Below are 15297 nucleotides of genomic sequence, written 5' to 3'. Positions count from 1 at the left end.
GTGACAGTATGCAATAATAGACAAAATACTCAGTTATTAATTTCCAGGTCCAACAAGTGAGATTGGTTTATTTCTTTGCAAATTTTATTTTTCAATTTTCTTGGACCTATTTTCTCTGCATTGTGTGCTGTAGTCTCATTTAAAAAAAGCAAGAAGTGATTTCAGGATTTAAAATTAAAATGATACAAAGTCTATTTCATCTATTTCAAGTACTTGCAGTAGTTTTTTAATCCATTTCTCGAAACAGAAAAGTAAATTTTATCAAGAAATAAGACTTTTAATTTAAAAAGCATTTTAACAAAACTTATTTGACTATTACAAAACTTATTTGACTGTTACATGTTTTAGTGTTTGTATTAGAAAGAAGATAGTTTTAATCTTGTGGTTGATTTGTGGAGTTAAAGGAAGATTTTGGTAAAGAGTGAAATCATTGAATATTTTGCAGATAAAGAAGGAGATGCTTTTTTGGGAGGGAAGCTATCTCTGGGCCTGGTTTACAAAGTAATATATTTATTATTTATAAATAATATATTTATGATTTATATAGTAATGTATTTACAAAGGGTATATATTTATTCATTATTAGTTTATTGGACTGTGAATATTTTCTATAAGGTCAGTAAGATATGAGTCAAATTTAACGCACAAAAGTGTTTGCAAAATTGTGGCATACAGGTGGTATTCAATGAATCACATTGGAAATAGAGTATGGTGGACTGATCTGATTTTCTGGCCAGGATAAGAAATGTCATTTTGCTTTTGTTTTGTTGCTTGTGTTTTGGTTTATGTTTGTTGGGGGGTTTTTTGTTGATTTTTTCTTAACCTAAAAAGTATCATCTGTAAAAGGTAAAATCAGTAATAATCCATAATAATGAGTAGAATAGTGAAACTGCAGTATCTCTTAAATTTGATTCTAGAAGGTCACTTTGAATTCAAATACCATATGCCAAGAAAATATTTTATTTTTTTCATTCTAGTACATTGCTTCATTTAATGAAATAATGAATTTCTTTCCTTTAATTTGGCCATGTTAGCCAAAAATAGACACAGCTCTGTCTGATGTTTCCTTTCATTTAAATTAGAAACATGCACATCTGTCCCTGTCAGATTACAAGGAATCAGAAACCTACCATTCAGAAGACTTTTTCTCAAAGTGATCAAAGGGATGAAGGTAATGAGAGGCGATTACAGCCATTCTTCTAGTCTGATGTTCAAGATTGTGTCAGTGAACATTCAATGACATGATGATTTAACTGGAATTCCTAGAAACAGGTGACATCATCCACAGCCTATTGCATACTTTCTTACTGTAACAAAGATCGATGAAATTATTTTAAAAACAACAGGAAAATAGTTATTTTTTCATTTGCATAAAGAACCAAACTCTGGTCTACAAAAGAAAGTTCTTGCCCCACTCCTGATAGCTGATGCATTTATCACTGATAAATTCATTGTTTGTCTGCTGTAAACTCTCAAATCACATGCTTACTCTGGAGAGAAATAGAACAAATTCAAAAAACACCAGGAAGATAAACATACTTTCTTTAATGCAGACGGTGACTTTGTAGGTCGAGATAGGCAATGTCTGCAATACAGACATTAAAACTTAAGCATGATTCCAAGAAACAAAGAGATCTCACTGCTTCAATCCAGCCTGCCTGCCAAAATGGCTTATTAAATTTTCTGACCAACCTGTAGGATCAAAGTCATCATTGCACTTGCCAGAACACAGAAAAAGGCAAAGCTGACAACACTATCATTAAACACAATAACTGTAAAATATGTTCCAGTTTTCCATGTTTCACTTGCCCCATGAGGGGAGAAAAGTATTGTCTTTCTAGAGATATAAGGCATACAACCCTGCTTTTTGTTTTAAATAAAAAGAATAACAAAAGAGAGAGAAAATAAAACATTCATAAGATAGCACACTGTTCCTGTCCTGCTAAGTGTAGGCTGTGCTTGAGCAGAGTATAATCAGGAAAAAACATAGCAGGATGAAGTTTGGAGTTCCTTCCTTGACGCCTAAAACTTCAGTGATGATTCAGAATGCCAGTGCTCTACTTTAGTAGTGTCAGGAGGATGAGCCTCTCAATAGCTCTGAATTCGACATGCAGCACAGGAGCCATGATCTTTTGCTTTCAGAAGTGGCTGCTCCACAATAATAGGGTTATGTTGGTGGTTTGCATTTGATGGACAGCAATCCAGACAGAAGAATCCTCTCCTCTCCCTGTTGAAGCTGGGTCACTAGTGAGGCCAGAAATAAAAAGTTTATGGGACATGAACATAATCAGTAACTGCAATGTAGAGTTTGAGTGTTGGCTTCTGTTCCTTAAACCAAGGACTTCTTGCAAGTGACAGCTGTGAAATGTTTACTTCAGCAGCAGTGGGCCTGACTATTGCCAATCTGCCTGCAGAAACCCTAAAACTAAAGATTGTACTTAAAGAATTTTATTTAGGTCACTTCTTTCTATTCCCTGGGGAATTATCAAGATAAAAGTGAAGTGAGCCACTTAAAGATGTAACACAATTCAATACATTCTGAATCCTGGAAAAAGAATCTAAATAACTCATTTACCAAATAAATTTAATGTAATAATGAAAGGCTACCACATTAATAATGTTTGAGATACTGTTCTTTTTGCATCTTGACATATTTCACATAATGCTCTTGAGTTTTTCTCATGGCTTGTACTCATTGAGGATCTATAAATTAGTTACAGCCAACAGAAAATTTGAAAGACCCTTCTTTGTTAAAATCACAAAGTATAGGCTGCTGACTATTTTTTGATCTGTTTAGAAAAGAAGATGAAGAGCCTCACTTGACTATATTTTAGTTTATTTCAGGGCTGGCATACTGATTTATGACTTTTGGAGTTTTTTCCTGCAATTGCCAGAATGTACTTGTCAAGCTGCTGAAAAATACTGAAATTGTATAGTGATTTTTCTCCTGGAGTTTGTTTAAAATGCTTAACTTGATATATGACTGAAAGTGTGACTTGCTTCATGCTCTGCTATTTGTAATGCTGCAATTAAACCAATCAGTTACTGTAAGTTTTTTCATTTTAGTGGAAAAATTGATTGAAATTTCCTATATGTGCTCACCTTTCCCACAGGGCTTTATTTGACCTATAAAGAAAACAAAAAGTTTGCGTCCACTTGTTGAAACAGTTAACTTAAATATTCACGTAAGATGCCAGTTTGATTAAAACCTTACCTCCTGGTTGAAGTGTAAAACAATGGAAAGTGACAACAGCCTGCCATCAAGATAATTTATTATAGACACATTTTTTAAGTCTGCCTGTTTATTATATAAATATGCCCTAAACCAGACTGTCCGTTAAAACTAGGTTTTCACCTCCTATTCCTACAATCCAGATTTATCAGAAATTCACCCTCTATGAAACTCTGTAGATCCCAACAGGCCTGATTTCTCTCACTTGTTTTATTTCTAAACTATAAACATTGTTTTTTCACTCCTCAGTGTGGAAATTCAGCTACATCCATTTTACATGCTTACTGGAGTATAAAACTGCCTAATCAGATAGGAAAACAGTTGGCGGTGTATAAATCAGACTTTGCCAAGGATTTCAAAGTGTGAAACTGGCAGATGAGCACATATCCTAGGAGTTCTGCCTTTCCTCAGCTTCCCTGTAGAGATTTTACATGGCAAATCTGGTCACCAGAGCCATCTGTATAAATACATGGGTGTGTTGTCCTGAATTAACACAGCAGTTCTACTGGGGAATGTAATTAAGGTCATATTTTAAAATTTCCCCACCAGACTGCCTGAAATATAGATTTATGTACCAGGAATAAGAATCTTACCTTGATTTTGATGAGGAAATTACTTGTAATATGTGTTCTACTACCAACAAGTCTAACAGAAAACCCAAAGTTAAGTTCAGAGTGCTCTGTAGTGATGCTCCAGGGATGAATTTACCCTCTTCTGTCCTGCAGATCAGAAACACCATGAAATTGAAAGTAATGCTGTGCTACAAACAGCTTTCCTTATGCTCAAAGGAAAAAAAAAAAATCAACCCTGAACTTTTTATATACGAATGGTTTTACTGTAAGGTTGCCTGCTTTACTCAGTTGACATTCCTTCCTAACACTGACGTTGAGACAGAGCTAAGTAAAGATTCATGTGGTAGTGGTGACAGGAGCAGTTGTTACACAAGATGTAACGTTTCCCTTGGATTTCATGTCACGATTTTTTCTCATTACTTGAACAAGAACTACATTGAAGTGGTGCAGGTACCAGGCAATAAAGATTTCCCTTGGTGCTGACAAACTCCAAGACCGCAGATGGAGGTGCTTACATGCCACAAGAGATATTGCATAATGTTCTTTCTCTTTAGGAGAGGGATTGCTGTCACAAAGGAAACATCTTTATATAAGAACAACTATTGTAGATAAAACCCCATTTTGTTTCTATCATCTTTATTTGAAGATTTCAATTCCAGGATATTTTACTCAGTAATGTATGAAAAGTATTTCTAAGTATACTTTGTTTATTAGACTGCTTTGGAGTTGCTTCAATTATTGTCGGTAATTCTGCTTTATTGTGATACCCAAGTATAACAGAGGAAATACATTGCTTTTTAAAGAAAAGAAAGAAAGAAGAAACTTTTATAACATATATATATGTGTATATATATATATATATATATATATATATATATATATATATATATATATGAGATGCCTACATATTTGATTTGCAGGTAGTTTATTGAGTCCATTTGTAAGGATTTTGACAGGTGAAAAATTATTTTTGTGGCAATGGGATGTTAAAAAATAAAGGAAACAGGAAAAGAGTTTTGTTGGAATGTTGCAGTTCATCTATGGGTCACTGGGATGGGAGTTTAGGTGCACATGATGTGTTAATTGAGAAAGGAAAAATTGCAGACAGGAGTTGATTTAGAACAGAGGTGTCTGTATCAGTGAAACAAGCACAAATGTAAGCCCCCAGTCTTAATGGTCAAAATACAGATAAGGTTATCACTGGACAACAGTTGAGGTATTTGAACTTTTAGAGGATCAGTAGCTATTTTCATAATCACTTTAAGTTGATGTTACATAAAATAAGACTACTTTATATTCACAAGCAGACTTTTTTCTTTTGAGTAATATGAATAAGTTTTCAAGTACTGATGGTGGAGTTATTGAACAATGACATTTCAACTATTGTTTTTTTACTTTTTAGGATACTTTCCAATAAAAAGGTCAGATACAAAAATTAGAGTAGAAGATTTTTTAAAAATTAAAATCCCAATTACAAGTATCAAAAACTAAGCTGATCTTCTAATCATATTTGTTTGGTGTTCTTTAAAAAGTTTAATTTTTTTTTTCTGATGAACATCATGAAAGCTCTTACTCTAAGAAAACAGTTTGAATACAATCATATTGTAAGCTAAAAATGTTTTTCTGTCTGAATGGCTGAAACTTAGTGGTCTATGTGCTTTGGTGACTGATTGTAATTGCAGTGTGAGCCAGGTTACTGCTACAAAGAATGCTTATAAACTCCTTTGAAATTGGCATTCTCCAAAGAAAATGTCTGGAAATAATAAAGACACAGAAATGAGGATAGACTGACAGAAGAAAGGTAGATGGGTAAGCAGGATACCTGCCACTGCCTTTCTTCTCTCTGGATTATTCTTTTGAACCAGGACTGTTGCTACACCGCATTAAATTTTGTTATGAGTCAGTTCTTACTAAATTAATTCCTTTCAATATGACTGCAGTAAATTCTTGTCAGCTTGACATGGCCATGTCAGAATCTTGTCTGGCAAAAATTGTCTTGCTATCCTATCCATTTTACTTAGATGAAAAATCTGCTTGTAAGAGTTTTGCCCCAGATAAGATGGCAGAAAATAGAAAAATTCAACAACTTTAAACAAAAGAGCTATGTTGTTTGACATGTAAGTGCTGCAAGAGCCTTCAAAATTCATTTTTTCAGTGGTGATATATTTCTGTTTCTTGGAAGGATTAGGGTTATATTTATAGCATTTATGCATTTATAAATATTCTGGCACCAAAATTTTTCCTCCGACAACAGTTTTTAATGTTTTTTTTAGAAATGTGATAAATATCTACAAGTAAACTTACTGATGGCAAAGGAAGTTTCTAGAAATAGCACCCTGTACTATTTTGACTATCTGGTGAAAAAATATTTTTGATGTGTTTTAGACAAAGCATTGATTTATGGATTGCTAATGTCAACATAGAGTTCTGCACCCCCTCTGAACTTTAAAGTCATGTGATTATGATTGTTGTCTCAGATGATATTTTTGTCACAGTGGGGCTAAAATGTCTTTGCAATGAAGGTGACCTTGAGTGAATAATTAATTAAAGCAGGCTTGGGTATCAATCACTAATTATGACATAGAGAAGATATTTCAATAGGTGTTTAAATTTCATCACTCAAAGAAAGACTGTTTTAAAGGATGAGAACGGTTTTGTTATCCAAAGAAAATACTTCCACTATTATTAATCAGAAAAATTGATTTAAATTTCTGCATATAAATTTATATAAAGTTTTACCTGCAGGTCCTTAGAGAGTCCCAAGACAAAAAGTTCTGCTTTAGCATAAGGATATACTATGTAGATTGTGAAAAAGAATGAATTTTAATTTTAAAATTTTAATTCAACCGACTGGATATTGAGACCTGAAGGCATTCATTCTGAGGACATTCTGTTACAATCCACCTGTAGGATAAAGTCGAAGACTGCTAATCCTTACTGATTCCCTGCCCTCCTAGTGCACACTTGGTTTATTCTTACAAAAACTGTTAAAATATTGAGCTAAAATATATTAAAACCAACTGGATCAAAGTTAGTTGTGGTCTATTAGATAAATCAGTGCTCGCTCAGGTGCTGGGCTGCAGTTCAATTCAAAACATTTGTCTCAGATTAAATTAATTTAATGGTCACATCTCACATATCTTAAAACAGTGGGATGTTCTGCTTGAGAAAGGCAGAAAATGGAACTAGCACAAATGATGGATCGTTTCTTACCTTTAGGTGGTCTTTTCAGATGTGAACTTATTTTGAGGGAGAGCTGATCCGGCTTTTGTTTTCCTTGGCTTCTGAGTTAAATGAAACAAAACGAACTTGTCTCAGGATTCTGTTTTTTCCAGTGTGAGCAGGATTTTGAGAAAGATGGTCCAAATATTACAGTTCTATGTAGGTGAAGAATTTTTGTATTTCTGTACTCCTTTAATTACAGAAATTCTCTATTTACAATTAAGTAGATGTTCTTTTTGCAGTTATTGAAGAGAAAAAAATGAAAACATGTTATTTTTCCTTTTATTATCTTTACCTGATTCATAACAATTTAAATGCATCTGAGGAATATGCTAAGTCTGCTTTTTGAATCTAAATCTACTTGCACTTGCAGAACTGTAAATTAAAGAGACATGTAAGTGCCATATTTCAGGACTTTGTTCTGTAAATCTTAAAGGAATGAAAATCTGTTTTAGATTAATGGACCTGATCTCACGAGTAATGGCTGTCCCTCTAAATTTTTTTTTTCCATTATTATCTCTATTATTATATTACAGATAACCTCTTTTGGCAGTATGAGTGTTAAATTTACTAATTAAATTCTCTGAAAGGAAAAGAATTCTACATTCTTGGATTTGTTTCTTCAGGTCTAAGCATTTTTATTTAGCTGCTTTAATGGTCCCTGCTCCCTTTTAATTGCAAGACATTCTGGCCATAATCAAATCTGGTGAATAGATACTATTTCAGAATATATTGTGAATAGATATCTTTTTCGGTCATCCAGTGATTGCATCGATTTGTGACAGATGGATTTGTGTTTGGGATTAAGGAATGATTGCTGTTTTCAAAGAAAATACTTCCACTATTATTAGTCAGAATTTGTTTTTATTTATTTATTTATTTATTTGTTTGTTTGTTTGTCCACACACTTCGGTTGAGCTAACCAAAGTACCAAATTTTAAGTCAGTGGTGGCTTTCCTTTAATTCCATAGTAGCTGAGAGTACCTAATTCAGCACAAAGCCTGCTGGCAGAAACTTAATTTGTCGGCATTTTCTGACAAAGCTTGAAGCCCTAGATTTGGCTTTTGGCAATGGATACTGTCTATCATTTTTGGGCTGGTACTATAATAATCAAGGCTATCTTTCTCTATTGTCGATCATTCCCTTAGATTGTATCTCCATGATGAATTTGTGCTGATCTACTGTCTCTTCATGCCTCCAACTCATGGCAGTGTATTTGTGACCAAATATTGGACCAAAATCAGGATCTGATCCAGTTAAACTGAATAAGAAAAACAAAACAAAAGCAGCTTTGATTTTTATCAGTTCCCTAGTCAGGTTTCTTGGGTTAATGCATTTGTGTCCGGATAAAAGAAGGCTACTGATAGAAGAAACAAGCAGTCAGATGTACTGAAGAGGAGAGGAGTATTTGTTTTTGGGTCAATGGCAGCTATTTGCAGACATAGTGTTTGCAAAAGTGGGATCATAGAGTTGCACTGAATTCCAAGCATTGTCACTGGATATGAATAAGAAAAATGAGTGAAACAATTTGTATGGAATCACAGAATCATCAAGGTTGTAAGTGATCTTCAAGACCAGCAAGTCCAACTGTCAACCCAGCATCACCAGAATCACCCCAAGTGCCACATCCAGATGTCTCTGGAAATTTTCTAGAGATGGTGACTCCAGCACCTCCCTGGGCAACTTATTCCAAAGCCCAAACACTCTTCTGGTGAATTTTTTTTTTCTAATATCCAATGTGAACCTCCTTTGGCACGACTTAAAGGTTTTTGCTCTTGTTCTTTCATTTGGGAAATGGCAGGAGAAACTGACCCTCATCTCACTGCAACCTCCTTTGAGGGAGGAAGAGAGCAGTGGAGTCCTTCCAAGCCTCCTTTTCTCCAGGCTATATAATCCCAGTTCCCTCAGTCACTCCTCAGATGATGTGTTTTCTAGATCCTTCAGCAGTTCCATTGCCCTTCTCTGGACATGCTCCAGCATGTCAGTGTCCTTTCTGGAAGTGAGAGGGCCAAAACTGAACCCAGTACTCAAGGTGCAGCCTCACCAGTGCTTATTACACTGGGACAATCACTTCCCTGTGATTCCATCTTATCAGTTCATGATTGCCAGTTCTCTCAAATATTCTCATGGAATAATGATAAAAACAATTCAGTTTTAGATCAAAAGAAATTAGCTTCTGGATCAAAAATAAATTTAATTTATAACTTGTATTTTAATATTTTAATGAAAATTTTTGTAGCTGTAATACAGTGATATGATTCAGAAAAAAATATTGCAGTTCTGTAGTTTTAGGTAGTTCTCCAGGAGATAAACATCCTCTCTTTAGCTCTTCCGAAATATCATTTCCCTACTTCTTGTTCTTGTACAGTATTTTCAAGTTCATTGAAACATTATGTTTTTTAAGGTTATCAACAAACTTGGGCCTCTGGAATGGATACTTAATACTCCCAGTCATCACAGAGTTCATCATGGTAAGATAAAAGTGGAACCTCTTATTCCTTTTTTTTTTTTCTCAGGGTCACTATTTGTATAGTAATAGTAATATAGTAAAATTGTACTGTAAAATCAGTTTTACAGAAAGATTTTAATTTTGACCTCTACTTCAGAAATAGTCCCTGTTCAGTTAGAAATTTCACAGTTTTTTAAAAAAATATAATCAGAACTTAGGCTTAATGTGAACATTTTTGTGTTTAAGATTAATTATTTAGGAGAAATTAAATATGGATAACATGAAATAATCTGAAGACTTTGAGAAAAAACATTCAATGTTTTTAAGTATGAAGAGGGATAGAAAAATATCTCATCCTTACTGAATCATAAATAAACTTTTGCACTCAAATTCAAGCACTGTACCTGTGAAAAACATGGTTAGGTTTTAAAAGAACTTCTAAATATTTTAGTGGAATTTGATTTCACCTGTTTGAATAATTGGTAAATCCCACTTCACAGAAGTGCACGATGATTGATTTTTTATGAGTATTCAAGACTGTACTGCATATGTACATTGTACTAATAACTCCACTGCATACTGAAAAATGTCATGAACATATCTGAGACACAGAAGTGGATTTCACAGATGTCCTTAGCTCATTCAGTGTGCAGAGATAGTAAGTTTAAAAAAAAAGTAGGGGAATGGAAGAACAATTTGAAATAGACTCAAATTGAGTTACATGCGCAGAGGATGTTATTAATGTTTATTGTATCCTCACAATCACTGTACCCACAGTTGTGGTGCTCTAAGTGTCTAGTCCTTAAAATTTGGACAACTACTGGTAATCCTCAGGGAGACAGTCTGCTCTTGTTTGCTCAGCTGTAAATCTGACTGGATTTAAGCTGAATCTTTATGGAACTGATCAGGGGCTGTACAGTTGCTCCAGACTATCTCCACAAACTTAGGGATGTGTAACCAATGCTTCTTTACTCATAACTTTGAGAGGACGGCTTATATACAAATACATTCCCTAGAAAACATAGAAGGATCAACTTTCCTCACACTGATGTTAATAGTTCAGGATCAGACATATGACGTAGAGGACAGAGACACCTGACAAATATTAATGAGTAACTACCCATATGTGTATTTAGCATATTTTGTTGGAACTGGTAGAATAATTTTTGATTGCTTTTTAGCTTGCATTTTATTTTGACTGGTTTTACTCTCTGAATTTCACAGAAATATTGCCATGACACATTGGATTTGTATGTCTGAATCTGAATAGAAAGAGAGCAATAAGGCTATTAAGGAAAAAAGAAATATATATCGAAGTATGAGGAGTGGTGAGACAGCTATCTTTTACAGGTTTTTTTTTAGATTATGAAGTGATGCAAATGATGATTTTCCTTCATAATTCAGTTCCTAGTATTCTTCTTTATTCTATTACTTTTCTCATAATTTATTTTTATTGCAGGTAGAAATCCTTACTGCATTGACAAAAATTATGGTGGCACGCTCATTATCTGGGACAGGATATTTGGTAAGTAAAAGAAGATGTTCTTTGTCATGTTTAATCAGTGTGGCAAAAATACGTATACTTTTGAATTTGATTGTTTGTCATTCTTTTGTTTTCTTCTTCCATCAGGAACATTTGAGGCTGAAGATGCAAAAGTTGTATATGGCTTAACGCATCCAGTAAATTCATTTGATCCCATCATGCTCCAGGTGCTATAATTTTTATCACTGATTCTGATATCTTCAACATTCAGTCATATTCAAAAGAAACTCCTCTCTTAAGCATAGTTGAGGCCATCCGTGCATTGCTAACCAGTCAATTACATTATCTACACTTCAGTATTTCATGATGAGACAGGCATTTCTACTCACTGCATTGAGTTTATGCAGAGTTTGTAGTAATCATGAAAATATATAACAGTAAAACGAACAACTAATTAGAACAGTGTTGGACTGAATGAGATGTTTTGTAGTGCAAAAATACATAGTGAAGCACAGACAAAAGCATATAATAAACGAAAAGAAAACTAGTTAGTGTGGTGCTTCTTAGATTTATTGGTTCAGGTTTCACTTAAGCTAGGTAAAAGTTCTCTGCAAAAACATGAGAAGCAGTGGAGTCCATATTTGCTTTTCATGACTGTTCATCCAAGGAGGAATCCCAAAGAAAGAGAAATTTTACTGTCAGGGCTGGAAAGTGGGATGATGTACAATTATATCCATTTCAGTCAGATACTAATTTCATTACTGAGAGTGTGTCATTTCAAGGTCCCAGTAACCAAATCATACTGCATAAATATAGCTATACAATATACCACTAATACTCAGGAGCTATAGCTATACAATATACCACAATTGTATAACTACAGCTATACAATATACCACTAATACTCAGGAGTGATTACAGGAGACACAGATGGAGAAACAGACTTTCCTCTGAGCAGAAATCATTGTAATCCTCACCAAATTAACCAAGGGCTTCATATTGCTTTTGCCAATTTCACTCAGGTTTTCTGAACTGTCTTCATCTATTTCTAATTTATTCTCTTTACAGAGTTGGAAAAATAATTTATTTGAATCATTTATTTGAAAACTAAAAATTGAAATTTAATTGAAAACTAAAGTGCAATGTTTTAATAATCTTTATTTTGTGAACAATGAAAAATAACTTTTTTTTTCAGTTACGTCCCTTGGCTCATATTTGGAACACGTTTTGGGCCACACCTGGATTCTGCAATAAGCTTTCTGTCATATTCAAAGGGCCAGGCTGGGGACCAGGCAAACCTAGACTTGGCCTTCCTGAGGAAATCCCAGTGGTAAATAGAACATGCACAGGCTTTCAGTTGTGTGTAATTTACTTGGGCCTCTTAATGCTACTAGATCAATGTTAAAAACTCTACACATGCTATTTTAAATTAGCAAATTAGCAGTCATAAAGCATGGGGGAAGATGAATTAGGAAAAGAAACTGAAGGAAATGAATGTTTTAACTCTGGGGTATTTTTTTCTTTTATTTGAAGGAAAAAGCGTGGTTTTTAAGTTATTTTTTTCATTATTCATTTCCTGAAAAGATTTTCAGAATTTTTCTGTGGAGTAGAGTAATTTCTCTTTTTTTTTCAGCTGTGGACATGCACAAACACACAAAGTTTAACTGTCTGAAACTAGGTAGTACATAAGTTTGACAGTAGATTATCTTCCTTCAATTAGCTGTCACCCCTTTTGTGTTTGTAAGTGTAAAGAATATTAAGGAGCAGGTCACTCTTGAAGGCAAGTAACTGTTTTGCTTTATACAGGTCACTGGAAATGAAGTTCCCTTCAATCCACGTGTACCAGCTTATCTTAATTGCTATGCACTTGTACATTTTGCTGTAATAGTGGACTTGTACATTGAACTTCTTGCTTCTATGACTGTAAGTAATTCTTTCCTTTATGAAATAATATCTCCTGCTAACAGCAATGACACACAGCATGTTTAAATATTAAGGGATCAGCCAAGCAGCTCTATAGCCAACTCATATCTTACTTGAGCTACTAAAATATTAACTAGATTCTGTAAAATAATTAGCCTAAATGGATAAATATATAATTCCATGCTATTAAATATACATTTGATATTGTTTAGTAAATGGTTTTTAATAACCATATCAGTTATTTACGTAATATAAATAATTTACCTAGAAGACTTATGTGTCTGCTTCAGTTTTTAGTACCTCATGAGGCTTGAAACTGCGGAGTTTTAAGATGTTAAGATTGGTCATACCATTAGGTGCTCAGGCTTTAGAAGGAAGATTACAATGGTCTTGCAGTGCTTGCAGACAGGTAGGTTGGTGTCAGCATGAGTTCAGAGCTGGAGGAACACAAAGTCAGGGCAAATTTTTCTTCCAATCTCTTAACATACAGCAGCACTGATAGAAGCACAGCAAGGAAGGTCATGTATTTATCACCACAGGTTTGCCTGATGGGATCTCCATGGGGACTGTTTCCTCTATGGATACCTCACAGCCTGTGAAGGTGAACTACAAGGCCATGTCCACCTAAAAGAAATGAGACATTACCTGCTTCCAAGGTTTCACATCCTTCCAAACTCCTTTTCTTTCTTCTGGTCTTTATAACTCTCCCTTATGTACTAAAGCTAAAATTTCATAGTTATGAAGCAGGATTTAATGGATATAATATTCCCACAAATAAGTGAAAGACCTCTCAAGATGTACAAAAATACCAAAAAATTCTATTAGTTTGATAAAATGCCCTTTGGTCTTCTTCTTAAACCCTTTCTAAGTCCCCCCTACTTAAAGAGCAGTGTTCTTGCTGTGTTTGTGTCACCCACGTTGCCACAGGCAGGCTGTAACCACGCAAAGGGCCCCTCGGGTTCTTCAGCCTTGTCCTGTCATGCTCACCTGGCAATCTCCAACCCTTGGCCAACAGTGGTCACAGTCCCCTGCCCACCTCCCTGGACACTGCAGTACCTAGCATTCCTGTTATGATATTAAAGCTAACTCAGGCATATTCTTTGGATTAGTATGGAGTTATTCTACATACCACGTTTATCTCTGCAAAGGGTCACACTGCAATTGCAGGGAATTAGGAGATCACTAAATCATCTGAGGCTTAGTCTATTATAAGGACAGGAAATTAAGCCAAAGGTATGAATAAATACCTCCAAAATACACAAGTCAAACAGTATACATGATTGCCAGTGTTCCTATATTGAGAAAAACTTCTGCAAGATTTTCCAGAATACTTCTAGATCCTACATTTGCATAGGAATCAAACTCTGTGTTTGAGTTTTTTCAATTTGTTTCATTTTGCTGTTGGGTTGGATTTTTTTTTACTCTATGCTGTTGCTTTTAGCAGCCAGAATTAAGGAGATTTTTTTTTTCTATTTTATTCTTTTCTTCTTTTGGCCTTTTTTTGGTCCTGGAAGGAAAAATGGATGGTCCATGTTATTTTATCTGCTGGTAACTGCAGCTGTTTAAGAATAAGTAATAAAGAAAGTTGAAAAATGCTCCCAAGCCCCAGATAATCACTAAATTCTTTCAGTCATGGAGGAAACATCCAGAAGATCCTCCATTTATGAACTTATTGCAGAAAAGCAACTAGAAAATTCTCTGCACAAAACTGCAGGGTAATAAGGTAGTAAGGATAAGAAGGAGAGCACAGGGGACTGGAAGCACCTCATCTCAGGACATAAACCTTCAGCGTGGGTGTAGAAAGTGCTGGTCCCAAGGCAGAGTTCCAGCATCGCTCTGCAGCACAGTGGGGAAGCTGTCATGAGAAGGAAGCTTGTGTATGAATAACTTTACTTGGCAAAAACCTTTCTTCAATATCAGTTTTCCACTACACTGAGTTATGAAATGTCTATGGATACAACTGGAACGTTCTGTCTGGCTATGAATTATGTCATAACTGTGGCATAGCTCCATAAATGGAGAAAACTAACTGTTTTCCTCATCTTTAGGTATAAGTTCCATTTCATAACAGCCATAAGACACAGCACACAGCTATTACATTTCTCAAGTGATTACAGTTGCTCAGTGTTTGGTCTCACGCCCTGTAGAAGTGTTAAATTTCTTTATCCATAAAGGGCAGCCATATACCTTCTGTCTGTATGACCTACATTTAACTTATGAAAAGAGCAAAACAGGAAAGAACAAATATATATTTTCCACAGGAGAGAGCATACAGTGTTTGTTTTCTGTATAGTGATCTGCACTATATCCAGCGAATAAAAATTGCTTTCTGAGCTCTGCACATTGAGATCTGATCCAAAGCTCCTTGAAGAAATGGGATTTGGATCAGTCCCAGAGAGAGTGCTAGGAGTGTAAA

The 15297-nt window shown here is 34.8% G+C and overlaps 1 protein-coding gene across 5 annotated transcripts in view; it reads left to right on the top strand.

The window, feature by feature from the left end:
• The window catches only part of AGMO (alkylglycerol monooxygenase), a 185292-nt gene that overhangs the window by 88116 nt on the left and 81879 nt on the right, over positions 1–15297 (top strand). For 4 of the 5 annotated variants that reach the window (XR_012054533.1, XR_012054534.1, XM_030264752.4 and 1 more), the window contains 5 exons: positions 9431–9497; positions 10935–11000; positions 11106–11185; positions 12154–12288; positions 12765–12881. Coding sequence is in view for 3 of the 5 variants with exons in the window: in XM_030264752.4 (XP_030120612.3) it covers positions 9431–9497; positions 10935–11000; positions 11106–11185; positions 12154–12288; positions 12765–12881 (465 nt within the window). In the remaining 2 variants the exon portion in view is untranslated. The remainder of the gene's footprint in view (positions 1–9430; positions 9498–10934; positions 11001–11105; positions 11186–12153; positions 12289–12764; positions 12882–15297) is intronic. The other variant, XM_072925563.1, reaches the window with a different exon arrangement.

The sequence above is a fragment of the Taeniopygia guttata genome, chromosome 2 (assembly GCF_048771995.1).
Source record: "Taeniopygia guttata chromosome 2, bTaeGut7.mat, whole genome shotgun sequence".
Lineage (NCBI taxonomy): Eukaryota > Metazoa > Chordata > Aves > Passeriformes > Estrildidae > Taeniopygia > Taeniopygia guttata.
Note: the sequence above shows the minus strand (reverse complement) of the source record. Positions and strands in the feature narration are given on the sequence as shown.